Below are 20,363 nucleotides of genomic sequence, written 5' to 3' on the forward strand. Positions count from 1 at the left end.
AGACTGAGGGCTTTAATGGGCAGGAGAAATGGAAACTACCTCAGAGAGTACAGTTAGGATATTCCATGGAAACTTTGGGAGCCCTGCTTGAGCCCAGTCTCGTATGTATATGATTTAAGTGACTAAGTGGCTTATTCATCTCCAGCACTGTTTTGTTTTGTTGTTGTTTTGGTTTGGTTTTTGAGACAGGAATTTCCTGGGTAACAGTCTGTAGGTGTTGATTTCATTGGTTAATGAATAAAGAAACGGCTTGGCCTGATAGGTTAAAACATAGGTAGGCGGGGAAGACAAAACAAAATTGTGGGAGAAAGAAAACAGAGGCAGGCAGTCGCCATGACTCTCCTCTCCGAGACAGACGCAGGTTAGGATCCTTCCCGGTAAGCCACCACCTCGTGGTACTACACAGATTATTAGAAATGAGTTAGATCAATATGTAAGAGTTAGCCAATAAGAGGCTACAGATAATGGGCCCGACAATGCTTAAATAAATACAGTTTCCATGTAATTTTTTCGGGGGTAAGCTAGCCAGGAGCCAGGCGGGAATGCAGCCCGCCGCTCCATCTACAACAGTCCGAGCCTACAGCCTCTGTAGACCAGGCTGACTTTGAACTAGCAGAGATCTACCTGCCTCTGCCTCCTGAGTGCTGGGAGTAAAGGCGTGCATCACCACTGCCTGGCCATATCCTGCACTGTTAATGGGCAGTTGCTGGTAACCAGTATTTCCCGGGATAATCTTAGTTCATATGCTGACTTGACTGGAGAAGCTGGATTTCAGCTACCAAAGGGCATCTCCTAACTTTGCTCATGTTGCTTCCTCTGTCTTAATGCTTTTTTTTTTTTTTAAATTGGAAAGGTTCAGTCTATGCCACCTGTTTGATGGAAACCTTCCTGACTGCACCTTTGTATCTGGCACGTGTGTGTATCTTAGTCCATAACGTCATTTAGCGTCACTAATAGTCTTCCTCAGACTGCCAATCCCTTCCCTTCTCATCTTTGGTTATCCGTCACCTCGGACTGTTCTGACACCATCTGTAGTGTTGAGGTGGTAAAGGCTGAATAAATAATCCATTAAGCCAATGGACTCAGTCTGTGCAGTTCACAAGTGCTGAGTCCGTAACTCACAGGCTGCATACATAGTAAGTGCTCCTAGCACAGGAAGTAGGGATGGATCTTTTAAGCTTTGTTTATGCCATTAAAAATTTTTGTTTGTTTGTTTGTTTGTTTTATTTTGTTTTAAGACACATCCACACCCACATACACACACAAACACACTCAGGTATTTTTCCTGAATGTATTTCTATGCACCATACGCATGCCTGGTTCTCGTAGAGGCCAGAAGGGGGCACCAGATTCCCTGCAACTATAGTCTCAGATAGTGTGAGCTGCCATATGGGTGTTGGAAATTGAGCCTTGGGTCTCTGGAAGAGCAACCAGTGCTCTTAACCACTGAGCCATCTCTCCAGCCCCTGTTTGTTTGTCTTTTAAAAATTATTTTAAGTCATGTGTGTATGTGTATATGTTGCGGGGGGGGGGGGGCAGTGTGCTTATGGACACCACAGTCATGGAGATTTCATCCTACCAACTTTAAACAAGTAGTTAATAAAATACCTTGCATTTAGTGCAAATATTCCTCTTATCTACAATTCATCCATTCATTTCATTGTATGATAAAAAGGAGTCAAAAGTAGAAAATTTGGGCACCTAAAGTACAGGCCCCACTGATAGCTTTATGCAAGACTGAAAAAGAAGAAAATGAATGAAGGATGTTTCTCTTTTCTGTGTTTTTATACGTTGCTATTCGGTCTTGTTAACAGCTATGTTAGGTTAATGACTTATTTCATAAATGTACATAATATATTAAATTTACATAAAATATTCAATTGGTAATGTCTTTCTAAAATTTTTGTATTGACAAGGGGTCCGTCCAGTGCTGGGTCTAGATTTAGCTCAAATGTGGCCCATAGTCAGTCATCAAGGTCAGCTATGGCCAAGAGTGTGGTGACATTTTATTTGTATTTTAATAAATAAAGCTTGTCTGAAGATCAGAGTGCAAAGCTAAGCCACTAGAGGCAAGGGAGAGGTGGCATACACTTCAGACCCAGGACTTAGGAGACAGAGGCAGACAGATCTCTGTGAGTTTAAGACTACTTTGGGCTGCACAAGATCCAGAAATCGAATCAGGCGGTGGTGGCTCACACCTTTAATCCCAGTGTTTGGGAGTCACACCTTTAATCCCAGTGTTTGGGAGGTGGAGATAGGAGTGACATGACTGGGCAGAGAGAGGAATATAAATGGGAAGAGACAGGAACTCACTGGAGTGTGGAGTCTGAGGTTTGGTGGAGACACCGTGCAGTCTAGGCAGTCTGGGGATCGACCTTTGTTCTGAGCACTGGTAGAGGTAAAAGGTCTCTCTAGTGGCTGACTGCTCTGTTTCCCTGATCTTCAGCTTTAATCCCGGTATCTGTCTCTGGGTTTTTATTATTTGTACTACACAAGGGAGAGGGGAAATGGCAGACCTATCTCCAAGGCAGTTTATTCTTATCTTAAAGAGAGAAATATAAAGTCATATTCACAAGGCCAGATTGTAAGCCAAGGCTTGAAACCTGTGGGGAGGCCAAGATTAGAAAACGCATGTACACTTAGAATTTGGAATTTTAGACCCTTATGGATAGGACAGATTTGCTCATGAACACAGAAAGATATATTCAAAATATCTTAAAAATTACTCTTAAAAATTAAAAATTAAGTTTTTAATTGTTATTTGGATAGCATTTGAAATTTATTTGTACAACGAGAAAAAGCAATTGGAATGAGAAATTCAAATTGTAATAATGTTCTATAAAACTCAGTTTATTTATCCTCTGTCTTCAACAAGATAGCTTACATAAGGCCTAAAAGTATTACTCTGAATAAATGATTATGGTGCAGGTATTAGAGTAATAATGTAGATTATTACGTTCTGTAGTGGCATTTTATTTGTATTTTAATAAATAAAGCTTGCTTGAAGATCAAAGAGTAAAACAGCCCCACTGATTAGCCTTCCAGACCAGGCAGTAGTAATAAACACCTTTAATCCCAATAGCCACACTAGTTGCTATAGAAACCAGGCGGTGCATGCCTTTAATCCCAGTGGTGCAGGTCTTTAATCCCAGCCCTATAAAGGATTATAAAATGGGAGGAGACAGCTCTCAGACACAGTCTCATTCTGAGATTCCTGGAAGCAGGATCGTCATTTTGGACTGAGATTGAGGTAAGAACCAGTGGCTGGCTGCTTTGCTTTTCTGGTCTTCAGGTTAAACCCCAATATCTCTCTGAGATTTTATTGATCGTGCTTCAATATTCATTAACAAGAAAGGGCATTCATAATTATTATAGTAAAAAAGATATTACAAATTGGAATATATTGCATAGTTTTTTCCAAAGTGTTTGTTTATTAATAAACCTATATCTATGTGATATATATATACATATATATATGTGTGCCTGAACAGACATGTATATACAATACACATACACAGTTATTCTTTGACATCCTCAGTGACTGGTTCTAAGACCTCCATGTATTCAAAAGTCATGGATGCTCAGGTCCCTATACAAAGTGGCACAGTATTTGTATATAACCAAGATACATCCTGTTGAATATTTTGTTATTGATAGATTGCTTATAAAATACTCACAGAAAACTTTAATATAGGACTGTATTATCCATTCCATTTCCATGTTTTAATTTTTATTATTTTTTAAATTAAAATTTCACCATGGGTACACATATGCCATGGTGCATGTGTGGAGACCGGTGGACAATTTTTGCGGCTTAATTCTCTCTTTTAACCTTGAGGGCCAGGGTTCGAACTTAGGTTGTCTGACTTGCTCAGCAAGCACCTTTACCCACTTAGCCATTTTGTTGACTCATATCATTTTGGGTGCCCTTTGTCAATAAATATAATCTATGTCATATTAATACCTGCATCATAATTGTGTACCAATAGCAAGTATTCACATTTGATGGTAGAATTTGAAGCGATTCAATTTTTATTTTCTAAATCTTATCTACATTCGTATAGCTTTGTAATCATTTTTTAAAAATAAGTGAAAACATTTTCAACAGCACATTGAGGGCTAATGGTAGCAATGAGCATTTCCTGGTGGTGAATTATAAGTAGAAGCTTACAGATGACTCTTACAGACTCTCACTGTGCAACTGAGAAAATCTACGACAAGCTGACCATGGCATTTCTCAGGCAAAATTACCAAACTCTTTCCCCAGAGTGCCTACTTCTGACTTTGGCCTCTCAAGATCGAAAACTCTAGACATTTGTACTACTTTGTACAGCATATAAGAATTCTTTTATGTAAATTTTATGTGAAATATCTAATGTGAACATTCACGGGATGTCCATAATTTTTTTCAGGAAACATCTAAACATATAGAAGGGCACATTGTGAGTCATGAGATCCATATTCAGAAAAATCATCTGAGCCCTTGCCCATCCCTAGACCACAATAAAAAAAAAAACTGCATCACAAACTATGTTTTCTGTGAGAGATGGACCAGTCCTGAGAGGCATCCAGGAAGTGGCGGTGGATATTCCCTTTACTAGACTTCCTCACCATGTGAACAAAAATACAGTGGCACCTTCAGCATGGAAGCTTTTCTCGAGGATAAGTCCCTGGTCTTCATACGGAGGAGGACACCACTGAAAAGCCCCAACATTTCTGTAGTAGTTGGGGATGGCCCTTAAAGTTCAAGTACAAAGAGGCTCACGGTTTCTGACAGCTGAATCTAGTTATGTCGAAAAGCTGTTTAGGTTAGATTTGGAGCAGGAGGAGGACAAAGTGGGAAGGGATCAGAAGAAATTAACTTTGTCTTTTATACATGTGCACAGTGGCATCAGTATTCATTCAAATTCTAAAAGATTAAATAGTAAGATGTAAAAATGGAGACATACTAAACATACATGTTAAACCACAAACATGGCATCAAATAATCCATTGCAGTGAAATCCTAAACATGACGCATATAGCAATAACTTACGGCATTTGGGACAGTCCCCAACCCGTCATAATACATCACGCCTAGTTGATAAATCGCTTGATGATCGTTCTCCTGGATTTCTTCAAACTGTGCCAGGGCTTCTTCATACCAGCCCTGAAAGCCCCAGAGAATATTTCATTTCATTATGTGTTTAAAGTAACCCTGAACTCAAGCATCACATGGTCATCTAGGCCTAAGGATGCACAGCTAACAGATGACGCCGCCATATTGGAAATGCCCAAACTTTTTGCTTAAGTCATTGGGCCGTGACATCTCCGATAGGTGTGTACACTGAGGCCTCAGAAGATAGCTAGGTAAAAGAAGATCCCAACATGCAAAGATAAGAGAGAAAGGAGGATGTGAACTAATAATTTCCGGAGTCTCAAAGGACCATGAGGGGCTGGGGACAAATCCTTGGGACCTGAAGATAAATCAAAGCTCTGTTACTGAAAACTATATGATAGCACAGAGAATTTTTCTTATGTCTACCTACCAAGCTGTCCCACCATAATTTGAATTTAAAAAAGAAATGGTTTCCTCATGATGTATAAATTATATGAAAAGCTACTTTTCAGGGAGTTCAGTTATTAATAATATGCAAATAGTTTATGAATGACCTTACATATTGTGAATAAAACTATAAAATGTATGTTTTCAATTTTCAGTGTGAAAATGGGTCTTTCCAAATGACTTCTTCAGAATAACTTTAGTGAAGAAAGACCAGATAGCACCTTAGTCTTATGTCTGTGTGCCACACATAGTCACAAAACCATAACCTATATGATCTCACCGAGTTTCTTAGGCATAACAACATAAGAAATTCACCTGAAGCTGGGCAGTGGTGGCGCATGCCTTTAATCCCAGCATTTGGGAGGCAGAAGCAGGCGGATCTCTGTGAGTTCAAGGTCAGCCTGGTCTACAAGAGCTAGTTCAAGGACAGGCTCCAAAGCTATGGAGAAACCCTGTCTCGAAAAACAAAACAAAACAAAACAAAAAAAATTCACCTGAAAGTTTGCCATGATCATCGGCTGCCTCTACTTATTGTGTGACGCTGGGGATGGAACACAAGGTCTTATCTACCCTATATAATTGCTCCATTAAAACTCAAATAACCCCCAACAATGAAGTACTAACAACACAATTATACAAAAAAAAAGATCAAAAATGGTACCTCTTCAAAATAGAGTTGACCTCTTAGAAAATACGCCATAGTATCCCCTCTTTTTATTCTTTCTTTCAGGTACTGCAATGCTGTATTCATCAGATTAGTGTGACGGTAATAATCTGAGCCAGAAAGGTAAAAATTGCATTAACCACACAATGTGAATGTTCTCTCTTGAAGCCATATGTAACGGAGAATTCATTAGATGCTGTTAGTATCAGTTTCTTGCCAACTTCTAGTTCCTAAAACTTAGCTCCAAGAAAGAATACACCCTAAACAAAATCATGAGCACAGCACCGAATGCAACACCTTACACAATCAATAAATGCTTATTGAGTTTGGGACTGCTGCACCTTGCCAAGTAGGCACTTGAATGCGGTCTCTGCCTGTGTTGGGCAAAACTGTCTTGCGGATGAGTTAAACTCTTTGCTTGAGCCATATTTAGTATTTAGAACTACTGATCAAATGAGCTGGCCATCTTGGTTTTTTTTTTTTTTTTTGACAAGGTTTCTCTGTAGCCTTGAAGCCTGTCCTGGAACTAGCTCTTGTAAATCAGGCTGGCCTCGAACTCACAGAGATCCACCTGCTTCTGCTTCCCGAGTGCTTGGATTAAAGGTGTGCACCACCACTGCCTGGCTCTCCATTTCAGCTTTTAAAGTTTATAGAAATAGCTTTAAATATCCATTTGCAGTAAAGCACCATGCCACACTCTCTGAGGGAAGCAACACCCAGATTTACTTTTTTAGAAGCAGATTCTTAAGTCCTGAGGGTAAATCATAATCAGGCCTTGAGACCCCTACAGTGTTGGCTTGCTGTCTGAGTTAAGAAGGTTGCCAGCCCCCAGGAAAGCCTGAACTGAGTACCTCCTCGAAACCAATGGTATGTCTTTTCTTTCTTGTTTATTCTAGCAAAAACAGAATTTCAGCAAAAATATTTTCCAAGCAAAGATTAAACATTCAGATTTTTATACCAGGCTTTTCCTTCTTCCACTGGAGGAATTTCTGTTGTTTAGTAGCATACTGAGACAGAGAGAAAGGGTTTTTGGGCAACTTTTCACTGGTGAGTTTCATCCTGTTTCCACGGCGTGGATCCTGTAAACAAGGAGAACATACGATGATTAAAATTTCTTCTTCCAGAAAAGCACGAAGCGAGACCTCACTCCTCGGCGGGACTTATTCTAAAATCATCGCGGCGACATTGCCTGGCGGCAGGACCCGAGTTAGCAGCAGTTCCTTGCTGAAGGCGAGTTCACGCGTGACCCTGAGTCCTGTCATTACAACTGCTGCCCCTCAGAGGCAGGAGACCACACGGCTCAAAGAGATGGTTCCTGTCACTAGGGACTTTCTGGAGCCTTCTAACTGAAGCTTACCGGGGTAATCCACTTCAAACGAAAGCATTTGTCCTTTTTACCTGGGAATACACTGTATTTTAGCTGTGTCGCTCAGTTTTCGCTTCCAGTCTGTACTGGACCGCCATGTTACCAGATGGATCCCCGCTGTGTGGTAAATCAGAGCCTTCATATAAAGTGTAGGGGCCACCTCATTTGGGATGAAGGAGTCCAGGTTGGCCTAGGCTGAGGGTAGCGAGGACAGCAAACTCTGTTGTTGCTATGTTCCCCCCCCTTTCTTTCTTTCTTGTTCTTTGACATTCTACTGGTTCAAGTGACTTCCACCAATCAGGAGCCAGCTCCCAGGGAAGGTCTCTGATTGGTGGCCTACAGAAGACCTCGAGAGAAACTTTGTGTGATTGGAAAGCTGTGTTTATATACTTACAGGATGCTGTTTTAGGCAACAAGCAGCTTCATAAGAGAGTGGGACTCAAAGGAAGGAGAAATGATTAACTAAGCAACAAAATCACTGAAATGTCTGCTGTATGTGGGAGCTTATTTCTTAATCTGTAGGATCCTAAAGTATCCTTTTCTTGATACACAAGTTAATGAGTTCAGCATAGTGGCTTTAATTCTAACCCACTGAGACTGAGGCAGGCAGATCTCTGTGAGTTCAAGGCCGGCCTAGTCTACATAATCATACCCGGTCCCAAAACAAACAAACAACAAATAACCCCGCGCTACTGGTTACAGAGGGTTGCGGGGGTGGCTCATCAGTTAAGAGTGCTAGGGTTTAATTCCCAACCAACTACATGGCATGTCACAACTGTTCGTAACCCTAGTTCCAGGGGGTCAGATGCCCTCTTCTGGTTTATTCAGGCACACGTGGTACAAATACATTGGTGCAGGCAAACCACTCATACCACATAAAATAAAAAAGCAATTTTAAAACGCAAGAACATGAACAAAGTGTTTCCAGAGGATCTTAACCCACTTCGGGTGGGTCCCAGCACTTGTCACTTCAGCTTCAGGAAGTGACCGGCCTCTGCTGTCACCTGCACACGTGATATTTACATATAAAAAAAATCCTTAAAAAACTAAAGTAATTGTATTTCAAGATCTAAGTTTCCAATAAGACTGTAAAATTCCCACATGAACAAAGCAACACGTGTAAGACATTGAGAGGGAAATGATTCAGACAGAATGAGAGCTCCCTGTCAACCACCAGTCACAAACTGGATGGCAAGTCTTCATTTCCCTGATGGCATTAACACAGTTTGCTACTATTTCAAAAGGGCTAGAGAGGTGGTTCCCAACCTTCCTAACGCTGTGACCCTTTAATACAGTTCCTCATGTTGTGGGGACCCCCAGCCATAAGATCATTTTCATTGCTACTTCATAACTGTAATTGTGTCACTGTTATGAATCATGATGTCAATATCTGAAGTGCAGGATATCTGATATTTGATCCCCACAGGGGTTGCGAGCCGCTGATTTGGAGAAACCTTGGCAAATTGAAGAAAGGCGCTAGAAATAAAATAAGACACAAACAACACCTTACCTTATTTAAATTCACGCTGTTGTCTTGGCCTGTAAGACTGTTCATAACTTCTGCTGCTTTAGTGACTTAAAAAGAAGTACTTCAGAGGGTCTGAAAAACAACAGAGAAACGTTTCGTTCAGGCCTACTAAATGTTGGGTTTGTTTTGTTTTGCCTTTTTAAAGTGCTGGCTCCTATAAAACGTAAGGAAATGGTGGTCACTTTGAGCTCCGAGGCACACACGAGGAAACAGGCAGGCAGGGAGGTGATTCACTTAGGAGCAAAGCTGCTGGTTGGCAAGGGTGCCCTGCCTGCTCACGTATTACTTTGTCTTATCTCTCAAGAAAAAGAAGAAGAGGTAAAGTGACTATAACGTTTGTGTTAGAAATGTGGGCCTTCCGCTTTCAGAAGCTGGTCATCTTGAGAAACTGGCTCTGCAGTCTATAGAAATTGGTGTCACCATTAATCCTGCCCATTGAGACTAAGGTCACTACCACAGTGTAGAGCCAAATTTGAAGCAGGCTTTAATTAAATAGTGGCCAGATGGATGGCTCTGACCAGGTCCATACCCTGGAAATGGCCGAGGATCAAGTATGGCAAGGGCTTAAGAAGGAGAACCCATAAATTGTTGCATTTCCAATAAGATCCAATCAGGGGCAAGCACACCTCCTGACGTATTTCCTGCCTATGCACCTCCCACCCACGTGTGATCGAGCACATCCATCGAGCACATCCTGTGCAGATGGGTCAAACAAACTGGTTTAGGGCAGTGAGAACGGGTAGCTTGTTATGTCATCTCCCATAAACATTAACCTCCAGCATTTCCGGAACTCTCTGTCCTTGGGCAAGGGGCTTGCAGACCAGAGGCATAGTAATTAAAATTTAAAATGTGACCTTGGCTCTCACAGCTACGTCCTCTCAAGTTCGTACCCTGGATGGACATAGGAACTGACAGCCTACGCTGTGAACACATGTAAAGCAAGCCTTGCTCCCCAAAGGTATTATGAAAGTCAGCCTATCTGCTTGGTTTGGGCATTGTCTTTGAAATCTTGGTCCTTTGCCTCAGGCTGTTCATAGCAGCTTCCTTAATTCTCAGCTTTAATCTAGCTCTCCTGACGTTCTCATAATACGTATAATTGTTCTCCCACGCCTACGCCTGACCACGGTCCCCACAGTCATGAGGCTGTCTCGAACCAAAGCTAATTCTGAGCATCAATTTCCACTCTGATTTCCAACAGGCAGAGCTGGTGAAATAGGTTAATTCAAATTTAGTACTTTCAAAATGCTAGACAAGAGCTATAAAAAGATTTTAAATGTGAGTGTCCAGATTGATTCTGCCACATTCTGACAGTCAGCGTAAAGTCACCTGACACTTAGCAGCTGTGTGCAGACCATGTCATGAACTTAGACCATCCTGGGATAAAAACTGGGGGCGCTCGTTGATAACATATCCTCTGAAAAGAACCTGTGAGTTTGAAGTTTTTATTGCGATCCTTTATGTGTTTGTGTTTATGCACAAGCGCAAAGGTCAGAGAACAAAGCTGCAGGGCTCGCTTCTCCCTTTCTACCATGTGGTTCCTGGTACACAGGCTTGGCACTAAGAGACTTTGCCTACTGAGCATCTCCGTAACCAGAGCGTGTGACTGGGTGGGGAAGGCTGGGTGAAGCGGGTGATGTTCCCTTTGCAGATCCTCTTTAGTGCCCCTATGCCTATGAAGTCAGCTGCTCTGAGTGCTGACAGCAGCTCACACCACCCCCTTCTCTCCATTTGTCCCTAGTCAGTCATGAGTCTGGCAGACAAACCACTTAGACCATTGTCCTATTAAAAGAGGCAATCCAGCCAGGCTGTGGTGGTGCACACCTTTAATCCCAGCTCTTGGGAGGCAGAGGTAGGTGAATAGCTGAGTTTAAGGCCAGCCTGGTCTACAGAGTGAGTTCCAGGACAACCAGAGCTCCACAGAGCTGAATGTGGGGTTGGAGGTGGATGGATGGCAGTAATCCATGATGTGAGGTGCTCCTGTACATACTTGCTGAATATATGAAGAATGCAAGGCGCTCGGTGTTCTTCTGTGAGCCTTTCTGGGGGTGTGCTTTCAGTTAATAACCTTAAAGGAAATGATGATGTGCCCCCACAAAGGGAAGGCTTGCTTTCCTAATAGGCATTGAATGGTCCAAGGTTAGTATGCCTGTCTTCTGGGCATACCAAGCCTTCCAGGTGACTGTGTCATTTGAATCACTTCTGTGAGAACTGGGGAGCAGGGTGGGCTGCAGAAGTGACCCAAATATCATGACATCAACCCTAGCTACTGTGTTTACAGTGAGCCATAGGGCCCTCTGTCTGTGACCTAGGCGTCTTGTCTTCTGTCAGGGTCAATGAGACAACCATGTATCAACTGAAAGCTTAATCTATCTGCTTGTGAGAGAAAGAGAAAAACAGGCATTGATTTGTGGCCAAATTTTCAATATAGTCTTGGCAATATTGAAGCAGGCGGTTATTCTCATTTTCTTGCCTTTCCAAGAGAACCCATTTGTTAAAGTGAAAGGTCTCACTCCTACGTCCTTCCTTTTGGGTGCGGCAAGTTTACATCCTTCTCTGAATGAGGAGAAAAAGGTAGAAATAAAGAAACCTAGTACATTCTGCTAGGCTAGGGTAAGCATTCACCGAGAGCCAAGGAGGGTTTTCTTTATTTTCCTCCAAATTTACCGCTTATTCCGTGAGCAATGAACCTGATAAAGAAGGACAACATATTCAAAACCTTAACGGCAATGGGAAAAGTAGGATTTGCATGCTTCATCCAACTGTTCCCTGCTTTCCTGTTTGCTGGCCAGTGATGGCTGCCAGGTCCTTTTGTGTGCTCAGTACTGGGTGTGCCCAAGGTGTGGCTCTGAAAGACGTACAACCTAAAGACCCAGACCAAACCCGATAGAAAAGTTGAACTGTAGACAGAAAGACAGTGGTGAATTCTCGGAGAGAGAGTTGTACCCTTCAAAGCAGCTGGGAGTTCTTTGTATGACGGTAAAGAGATGTTACCATCTGGCTTTACCTTCAGGGCCATTTGAGCGGGGTCAATAGGGTCATATCTGAATAGGGCTCACTATTTGGAGGCAGTCCGTTTCCAAACATCACTTTCCCTCTTGATACTGGCCATGTGAGATGAGGCACCAGCGGCTATTTCTGGTTGGGCTCCAATTGTGTGAGGCAGCACAAACCGCCAGTCAGGCTTCAAGTCCTTTGAGTCTGTCTGCCCCACAGGGGAATTTTCTTTCTATTTTTAACCCTCTTATTTTTGTCCTTTCACATTGGTAATTAAACCCAGAGCCTCATACATTAGCAAGCATCCTGCCAGTCAGCTCTTATCAGTTCCTTTCTCAGGTGTATTTCATTCAACACCCAGCGGTAAATAGATATGTATATAATTTAGAGATTATATTATACATATAGATGCTTGTACAGAAAGCTCATGCCATTGTAATTATGAGTACAGGGTAGAGAGAGACATGGGCACACTGTACTGAGAAAAGGTACCAAGCCATGTGCCAAAGCAGAGATAAGAACTAATGGGTTAATTTAAGTCTAAAAGTTAGCTAGTAACAAGAAATAGGATGTATTATAAACGCAGTAAATGACCTTTGATATATTAATGGAACTGTCAATTGGGTTAGGTAAACGAGAAAAAAGAAGAGATTAATGAAAGAATACATGAGCATTTTAACTTACAACACATAAAAATATAGTTATATTCCACTCTTTTCGTGCATGCTGAAACAATTTAAGAAGTGGTGATCTGGGAGAGTTTAGAATTATTTCTTTCTTCCCCAGAGTCATGAGCTGATGCATGATTAGATTGGTTCAAAAGAAGTATAACTTTTGAAATGCCCATGAAAAAACCTGGGTAGACAATTATCCCCCCCCCCCATTATTTGCTTATTTACTTAATTTGTGTGTACATGTTCATGAGGGTGGTTGCAAGTATGTTTTGTGGATTAATAATTTAAAATGTGTTACATTCATTTATGCTGTGGAATGATACACAAATGTGTTGAATTCTTTTATGTTGCATTTGTTTAACTCTGTGATGCTGTGTTACTTTGCCTGCCTAAAACATCTGATGGGTCTAATAAAGAGCTGAGTGGCCAATACCTTAGCAGGAGAGAAACAGCAGGGCTGGAAGGTGAGAATAATTAGGAAAAATCTAGGGAAGAGAGTGAGGTCTGAGAAAAGGAGAAGGAGACAAGCCAGTGGCCAGCCTCTCAGCCAGTCACAGAGTAAGAAGGAAAGAAAGATATATAGAATAAAGAAAAGTAAAAAGCCCAGAGGCAAAATGTAGTTAAAGAGAAATGGGATAATTTAAGTTAGAAAAGCTGGCTAGAAACAAGCCAAGCTAACGCTGGGCATTCACAAATTAAAACAAGTCTCCGTGTATTTATTTGGGAGCTGGGTAGTGGGCACTCCCAAGAGCAAACAAGTAAACAAACAAACAAAACCCAACTACACTATGCAAATGTGCATGAGGGTGGTTTGAATGAGTAGAGCCCCCATAGGCTCATATATTTGAATACTTTGTCCCCAGCTGGTGGAAATGTTTGGGAAAGATTGGGTGTGGTCTTACTGGAGAAATCACTGGGCATGGATTTTAAGGTTTCAGAAGCCAGTGTGTCTGTGGATAAGTAATGAGCTTGCAGCTGTTGTTCCAGAACTATGCCTGTCTGCCTACTGATGTGTTTCCCACCATGGCTGTCATGGATTCTAATCCTTTGAAACCCTAAGTCCCCAATAAACTCCTTTTTCTATAAGTTGCCTTGGTCATGTTGTTGCTTCACAGACAGAAAAGAAACTAAAAAGCTTATGTGAATGCCAGAAGTCAGTTTTGGGGTTCTTCTTCAATTCTCTCCATCTTAATAGGCCACTTAATCCAATTAGTGTTGTTCCATCTGATGAATCATAGGAAACCTGATTAGAGGTCATACTATAAAAACAACAGCAACAGAAACAGGATGATTTTTTTTTCCCTCCTCAGTGATTACCAACTGCTAATAGCTCCTCAACAAGGGGCCTAGAAATAACTCTCCTGACCACCTCCCCCCCCCCCCCCAATTTATATTGGAGTTTTGGTTGGCTTGATCTAGTGCACCCAACCACAGCATATGTGAGTCCATGAGAATCATCTCCAGAAGTCAGCATTTCCCAGAATTCCTACCCATCTTCCTGTTTATACTGTTTTCTAACATTACTTTGCTGGCATTCCCAGAGCCTTGGCAAGGGTGGTAGTGGAGAGTAAATTAAGATATCTCTTTATGGCTGAACACTCGGCAAACTCCAAGATGACATAGGGTATTAAATAAAAACTGCAAAGCAAGGCAGAAGTCTCCAAAAACAACATAGGCTAATGTCTTTGCTACACTCCACAGGAAGACCCTGTTGCTGAAGACACCACACTCCATGGCTGCAGGTAAGACAGATACCAATCTCAAATCTATTGGAAAACTGTCTTCCTGCTATCTAGTTTTCTTAGTGCCAGAAGGTGCAACACAGTCTGTTGGGGGAGAAAAGACATCAGTAGTCTTATCTACTGCTGGACTCCACATACTATAATATCAAACAAGACGTGCTCACTGGTGCAATAGTGGCAAAGTGTATGGGCAACCAACTGCTTTCTGATTGGTTTTGAAGGCAGTTCCTCAGAAGAGGATATTGTGCTTGGTGCTGTAATCCTGGAGGACCATGGAGGGGAAGGCATAGACTCTAAGGTAGAAGTTGCCACTGTTATTTTTCTAGATGGCTAGGTTCTCAAATAACCACATATATATTATTTTGAGACAGGGTCTGTAAGTCTCAGGGATTCGTCAATGTTCACTCCTACAGCTTTGGAGTTACGGGTACAGTAGCTCTGCTTGTCTGTTTTGCTTTTAATATGGGAGCTAGAGATTGAATTCAGGTCTTTTTACATATCAACAAGCACTTTCCCAATTCAGATATTCTTCCCCCTTTTCATTTTTTTACAGTTGATTTATTTTCACCTATTATGAAAAATGTTTTAGTCACTCTATGTTCTTTAATATCAAATATTAGCCTATTTCTTTATGTAAAAATAAGGAAGCATATTCATCTTGCTAATATGCAAATTGTATTATAACCTTATAAATTGTAGAATTATTCATATATGAAAGAATTGTGCTAAAACAAATTTCAGATTTATTATCAGAAAAAGATTTATTTGTACCTGTTTTATACATCTATGCAACTGGAGAGATAAACATAATTATCTCTGGCAAGGAGGGGTCATGAGCAAAACAATTTGGGGGAAGGGGATTCGAGATCGGGTTTCACTGTAGTTTTAGAGCCTGTCCTGGAATTAGCTCTTGTAGACCAGGTTAGCCTTGAATTCACAATGATGGGCTTGCCTCTGCCTCCCGAGTGCTGGGATTAAAGGCGTGTGCCACCACTGAACAATTTTAATAAGCTGTTCTAGGGAAGAGCCCAAGACCATGAAATGATCTCCACAATGGTGTGTCTTATTGATGAAATATATTGGTTAATGAAACTAAATGGTTGAAAACTTTGTGACTGGTTGGGAGATCTGGGACTAATTGTGGATAAACTTATTCTTTACTAGCTTCATACTGCTTCAGATATCTTCTGCTACAGCTATTGAGAATGTAAGACGTTAAGACAATTCTGAAGCCATTTCTGAACCCTCTCAGCCTTCGTGCCCTAGTGCTTCCCCTCCTCCCCTGGGAACCAAGGACCTAACAGCTACACATGCACGTACTCAGTTCCTGAACAATTACCCATACACGTATGTTTTAACTCAGTCCCCTGGGAAACGGGGTCAAAATGACCTCTTACCTCATCTGATATGACAATAGTTCTCCAGTCAATTATTGGTATTAGCCCTTTTCGAACAAGCCAATCATAATGGTCAAGGAACAACTCCTCTTGTTTCTATGGGGCCTTCTCCTTTAAAAGCAGACTGTACCAGCTAGTCAGGGTCTCTCGGCTTCCCGAATGCTGAGGGACCCTGTCATGACAGAATTAATAAAATCCTCATGCTTTTGCATCGGCTGTGGTGTATGAGGTGGTCTCTGGGGGCGACTCCTTCTTGGGTTGGACACTAGAGTCCAACAAGAAAGAATGCTATTAAAACAGTTATTAAAACTTCCTTAAAACAGTAAGAAACTCAACACAAAATGTTTTAAACTGCTCTGTCTGATTTTAAATAAATTATACATTTGAGGCTTACCAGACGGTAAGTCTCTTACCTGTATGTTTCCCCCTGTTGTTAACATTACGTTTCCTACAACCAGAAAGTCAACATTTGTACATCACCAGGATTTCAAGCATTATAGTTATTTCATTGTCATGAATTTTCCAGTAATGTCATTTTTCTCTTCTATAATTTCATTCTAAATTATTATTTCTTCTGGTCTATTTGTCAGCCCTTCCTGATTTATCATGATCCTGACAGCTTTGAGTAGTATTGAACAAGCATCCTTTTGATTCAACTAATCTAACGTTTTAATCTGAATTCTGGGTTTTAGTGGATGACGACCTCCTGAAGTCATAGTGCAGGGCTTCATGCTGTCAACATATCACTAATGTTAACCACTCACCACCCGCCCTAAATGGATTTGGCTCTTTCTTCACTTCATTCTCTTCTGTTTCCCTTCCCGTGTTCTTAATAACCAGAGAGCCTTAACAAGACCCCATCCTTCCTGCTGCCCCAACCTTGACAAAACCTGTATCACTAGCTGTTTCCAGGACCTGGAGTGTTTTCAGGCCCCCTATGGAGGGATACGTGACAATGGGTGGCTTATTTCACAAGAACTGCCACCCAGGTCTCAGAGACCTGGCAGCATTGGCTAATAATTCACTTAGGCGAGTTCACAAGGCCCCGGTTGCGGAGCCCCCTTCCTAAGCTCTCTCAGTAGCATGGAGATGCAGGCAGAACTGGAGGTCTAGGATCTAGGATCTGGCTTCGGGGATGGAGGGGGGCTGCTCGCTCCCCTCCTTTCCGGGATACGTGCGAGCTCGCAGACACAAAACCCTGCCCGAGAGACTTCCGCTTCTCCAGGGGATAAAAGAGCTTCCCTCCACCCGGCCTACGTGCCGACTTCAGCACGCATCATGGCCACCGCCGATGAACAGAAACGAGGACTTTCACCCTCCCCGCCCATCGCCTCACTGCGCACGCGTACCAGGGCCACTCGGGCTCCACTCCCAAGGGGGCGGACCCAGGGAAGCCTCGAAGTGGCCAATCACAGGGCGGGACTGCACAGCAGGCCGCCCCCCCCCCCTTTGCCGGGTTCCTGGCTACACGTGTCTGTGTTTGGGTACGTGAGGCCGCCGCGGGGCTGGGAACATAAACCGTGGGGCGCTCCCGAGATAGGGAGCGGCGGGGAGGAGCCGCCCTGCTAGTCCGGGAGAGCTTTAAATTCTTCCACGCTGGGGCGGTTCGTGCAGTCTTACCTGCCAGTGTGCAGCTATCGCAGTCTCTCTGCGCTCCAGGGAACTCTTGTCTTCTGCTTTAAGTGGGCGATGCTGTTGCTTAATTGCAACCTGGAGGTGAGACTCCCGCTCCTTTAAGTCCTGCAGGCCAAATCTTCCAAGAGGTCCGTTTTAAGGCGCTCAAGCAAGGGTGACAATGACTGACCGCTGGGTTACCAAATCAACCCTTGTTAGGTTTTTGGGTTTTTTCGTGGCGGGGGATGGATTTTCAGCTCAGAGAGGGCTCAAGCAGGACAGGACAGTGACAATCTGTTCTCTTCCCGCAGGATGATGGCCTCAAGAATTTGCTGGAGACAGGAGCATCAGTCAACGCACCCCCGGATTCCCATGAGCAGTCGCCTGCTCACCTAGCTGCAGGTAGCGGCCTTGCTTGCTTTCTTCTCTGGCAGCTGCAAGCAGGCGCTGACTTCAACCAACAGGTAACTAGGTAACCTATTGTTGCTATGTACAACCCTCCCCTCCACCCAGTGTCTTCACATAGCCGCCAGTTTCAGTTGGTATAAACATGCATATAAGAATTTGCAGTACGTGTGTGTGCATACATACATACGCATATATGATGGTAACTTGAAACATTTTTAGTATCCACATTAATAAAGCAAAAACAAGCCATGAGATTAATTTTAATAATTTAATCAAATTGTTTCAGTATGTAAATACATCAGTAATGGTTGATGTGCTATTTTATTTTTGCTTTCATACTGTATTTCACAATCCAGTATGTATTTTCCCTTACAGCATAGCTCAATTCAGTCTAGCCACATTTCAAATGTTCTTAGCACTAGGTAGGAGCCCACTGGCTATGGGTACAGTTTACATCTACAGAGGTTTTAAAAGCACGTGCTATCTGTCCACGTCTCAGCCGACCAGGAAATGATACGTGGGAGACATGCCCAGCATCAGTTCTTCGGTAGTTTTCATCTTCATTACAGTGCGATGTTTTTCATTGTAAACTTCTGCTCTACGGGCATTCCTTTAAATTTTAATGGAAGTGAAAGTGGCTGCAAGTTTTTCTAATGGAAACTTTGCATTAGTACAATGAGAGAACTTTATCAGAAATACAATTGAGTAAAAGAATTCAGTTGGTACAGGGCAGTTTTCTCTGGCTTCCTCAAATAGCTAGTATTAGATTGCCCGCTGGCTTCCACGGAGTTGGGTAGACACTAACATGCTGTCTTGTTCTACAGGATGTTCTGGGAGAAACTCCACTGCACAAGGCAGCGAAAGTTGGAAGCTTGGAATGCCTTAGCCTCCTTGTGGCCAGTGATGCCCAGATTGAGTGAGTATAAAATCAGTGGCTGCAGGCTTTGTTTTCTTGGATTAAACTAATGCTCCTCAAGCTGGTATTTTTATGTTATATTTTCTGTTATGTTATCTAATATTATCGAGTAAGTGGAAATAGATCCTGAACATCAGGGCCGCAGGTCTTCATCACGATGGACTCCACTGCAGTTTTAGCTTAGGAAGGCTCTTCCTATAGAAGTTCTAGTATTCAACATACAGAATATTGAACACCAAATGCTCTTGTAGTCATTTAAATTTCTTCAAGAGTGAAATATGATAATGGAATAAATGAGCATACAACAGTGAACAAAACTAAACTTCCGTGACCTTTAACTCCCACTTGTGTGTGCGTATATGTGTGTGCGCGCGTATATGTGCGTATGTGTGTGCGTGCATGCTCCTACTGTGTTCTGCTCACAGCTCCTCAACTAGCACCTTTTTTTATTCTGTACCCAGTATTGGCTATGTGCTACAATTTCCACTGTTAGAAGAATAACAAACAATAATTTTCACTTTTGTCCAATTTCAGCTTATGTAATAAGAACGGGCAAACAGCTGAAGATCTTGCTCGGTCGTGTGGATTTCCAGAATGTGCCAGGTTTCTGACAACGATTAAGTGGATGCAGACGGCAAAGTCATCTTGTGATCCCTGTGCTCCAGTGCTCAGACAGAAGCGAAGTGGGACAAGTGTGGAGAACAGAGCTCTGAAGAGGAAGTGTGGGTAAGGACCTTCCAGCCGCTCTTTTCTTTCTCCTATATGGTTTCTCTTCTGGTAGAGTTTATTGTTGCACTTAATATCAGCAGCACTCTGGTCGAAGGTACAGTAGACTTTGTGTTTTCTTAAAGTTTTACCCTGGGTCATAGTTACTACTTGCTAGCTTCTAGAGACCAAAATTTGTCCTGTGTGGTAGAGATTTGGGGAAAGACCATCTCCTTTTAAATTTTTTTTTTAAGATTGTGTGTATGTGTGTGTGTGTGTGTGTGTGTGTGTGTATGCACTCATGTGCCTGTGTGTGTTCAAGGGTACTTGTGGAGGCCTGAAGAGGGCATGGGATTCCTTAACTCTGGAGTGCAGGCCAGGCAGGCATTTGCAGCATGTCTGCCTTGTTGCTTGGGTACAGGATCCAAACTCCAGCTCTCGCGATTATAAAGCAAGCACTCTTAGCTAATAAAGCAAGCACTCTTAGCACTGAGCCATTTCTCAAATTCCCTTAAAAATGTTTTTAATGTTAACATGTTTTTTTCTTTCCCCCCAAAACAGATACCTTGTTGGGCGAGAGGCCTGAGGAAGGGCTTCACTTCAGACATCTACAAGCCATGACTGTGGCTTACCATACAGACAAACTCCTGAGGAGTTTTAGAGGAAAGCTTTCTTCTAAGTGAAGAGATATTCATGAATACATGTATTTACATGACTATATTTTGGCTGTGCATGCTTTGTTATCTAACTTATTAAAAGACTATTAAAGGAATAGAAATTTCTGTGGATTCTTTACTACTTTTGAAAAAA

At 42.3% G+C, this 20,363-nt stretch overlaps 2 protein-coding genes across 4 annotated transcripts in view; one reads left to right on the plus strand and one right to left on the minus strand.

Moving 5' to 3' along the window:
• The window catches only part of Lrp2bp (LRP2 binding protein), a 29,920-nt gene extending 12,253 nt beyond the window's left edge, over window positions 1-17,667 (minus strand). Inside the window, exons 1-5 of one of the 3 annotated variants that reach the window (XM_048455616.3) lie at window positions 17,531-17,667; window positions 9,086-9,175; window positions 7,168-7,288; window positions 6,207-6,319; window positions 5,036-5,149 (exon numbers count right to left, since the gene is read on the minus strand). In XM_048455616.3, the coding sequence (XP_048311573.2) occupies window positions 5,036-5,149; window positions 6,207-6,319; window positions 7,168-7,288; window positions 9,086-9,130 (393 nt within the window). In that variant the 5' untranslated portion in view covers window positions 9,131-9,175; window positions 17,531-17,667. Of the gene's footprint in view, window positions 1-5,035; window positions 5,150-6,206; window positions 6,320-7,167; window positions 7,289-7,607; window positions 7,826-9,085; window positions 9,176-17,530 lie in introns of those variants that run through there. The other 2 variants (XM_085680269.2, XM_048455617.3) reach the window with 2 other exon arrangements.
• Window positions 17,493-20,335, plus strand: Ankrd37 (ankyrin repeat domain 37). The gene is made up of 5 exons (XM_048455619.3): window positions 17,493-17,626; window positions 17,836-17,988; window positions 18,757-18,848; window positions 19,383-19,574; window positions 20,115-20,335. The coding sequence occupies exons 1-5, from the start codon at window positions 17,600-17,602 to the stop codon at window positions 20,137-20,139; spliced, it is 489 nt and encodes a 162-aa protein (XP_048311576.3). The 5' UTR covers window positions 17,493-17,599; the 3' UTR covers window positions 20,140-20,335.
• Window positions 20,336-20,363: the final 28 nt, after the last annotated feature.

This window comes from Myodes glareolus, chromosome 23 (genome assembly GCF_982192425.1).
Source record: "Myodes glareolus chromosome 23, mMyoGla1.1, whole genome shotgun sequence".
NCBI lineage: Eukaryota > Metazoa > Chordata > Mammalia > Rodentia > Cricetidae > Myodes > Myodes glareolus.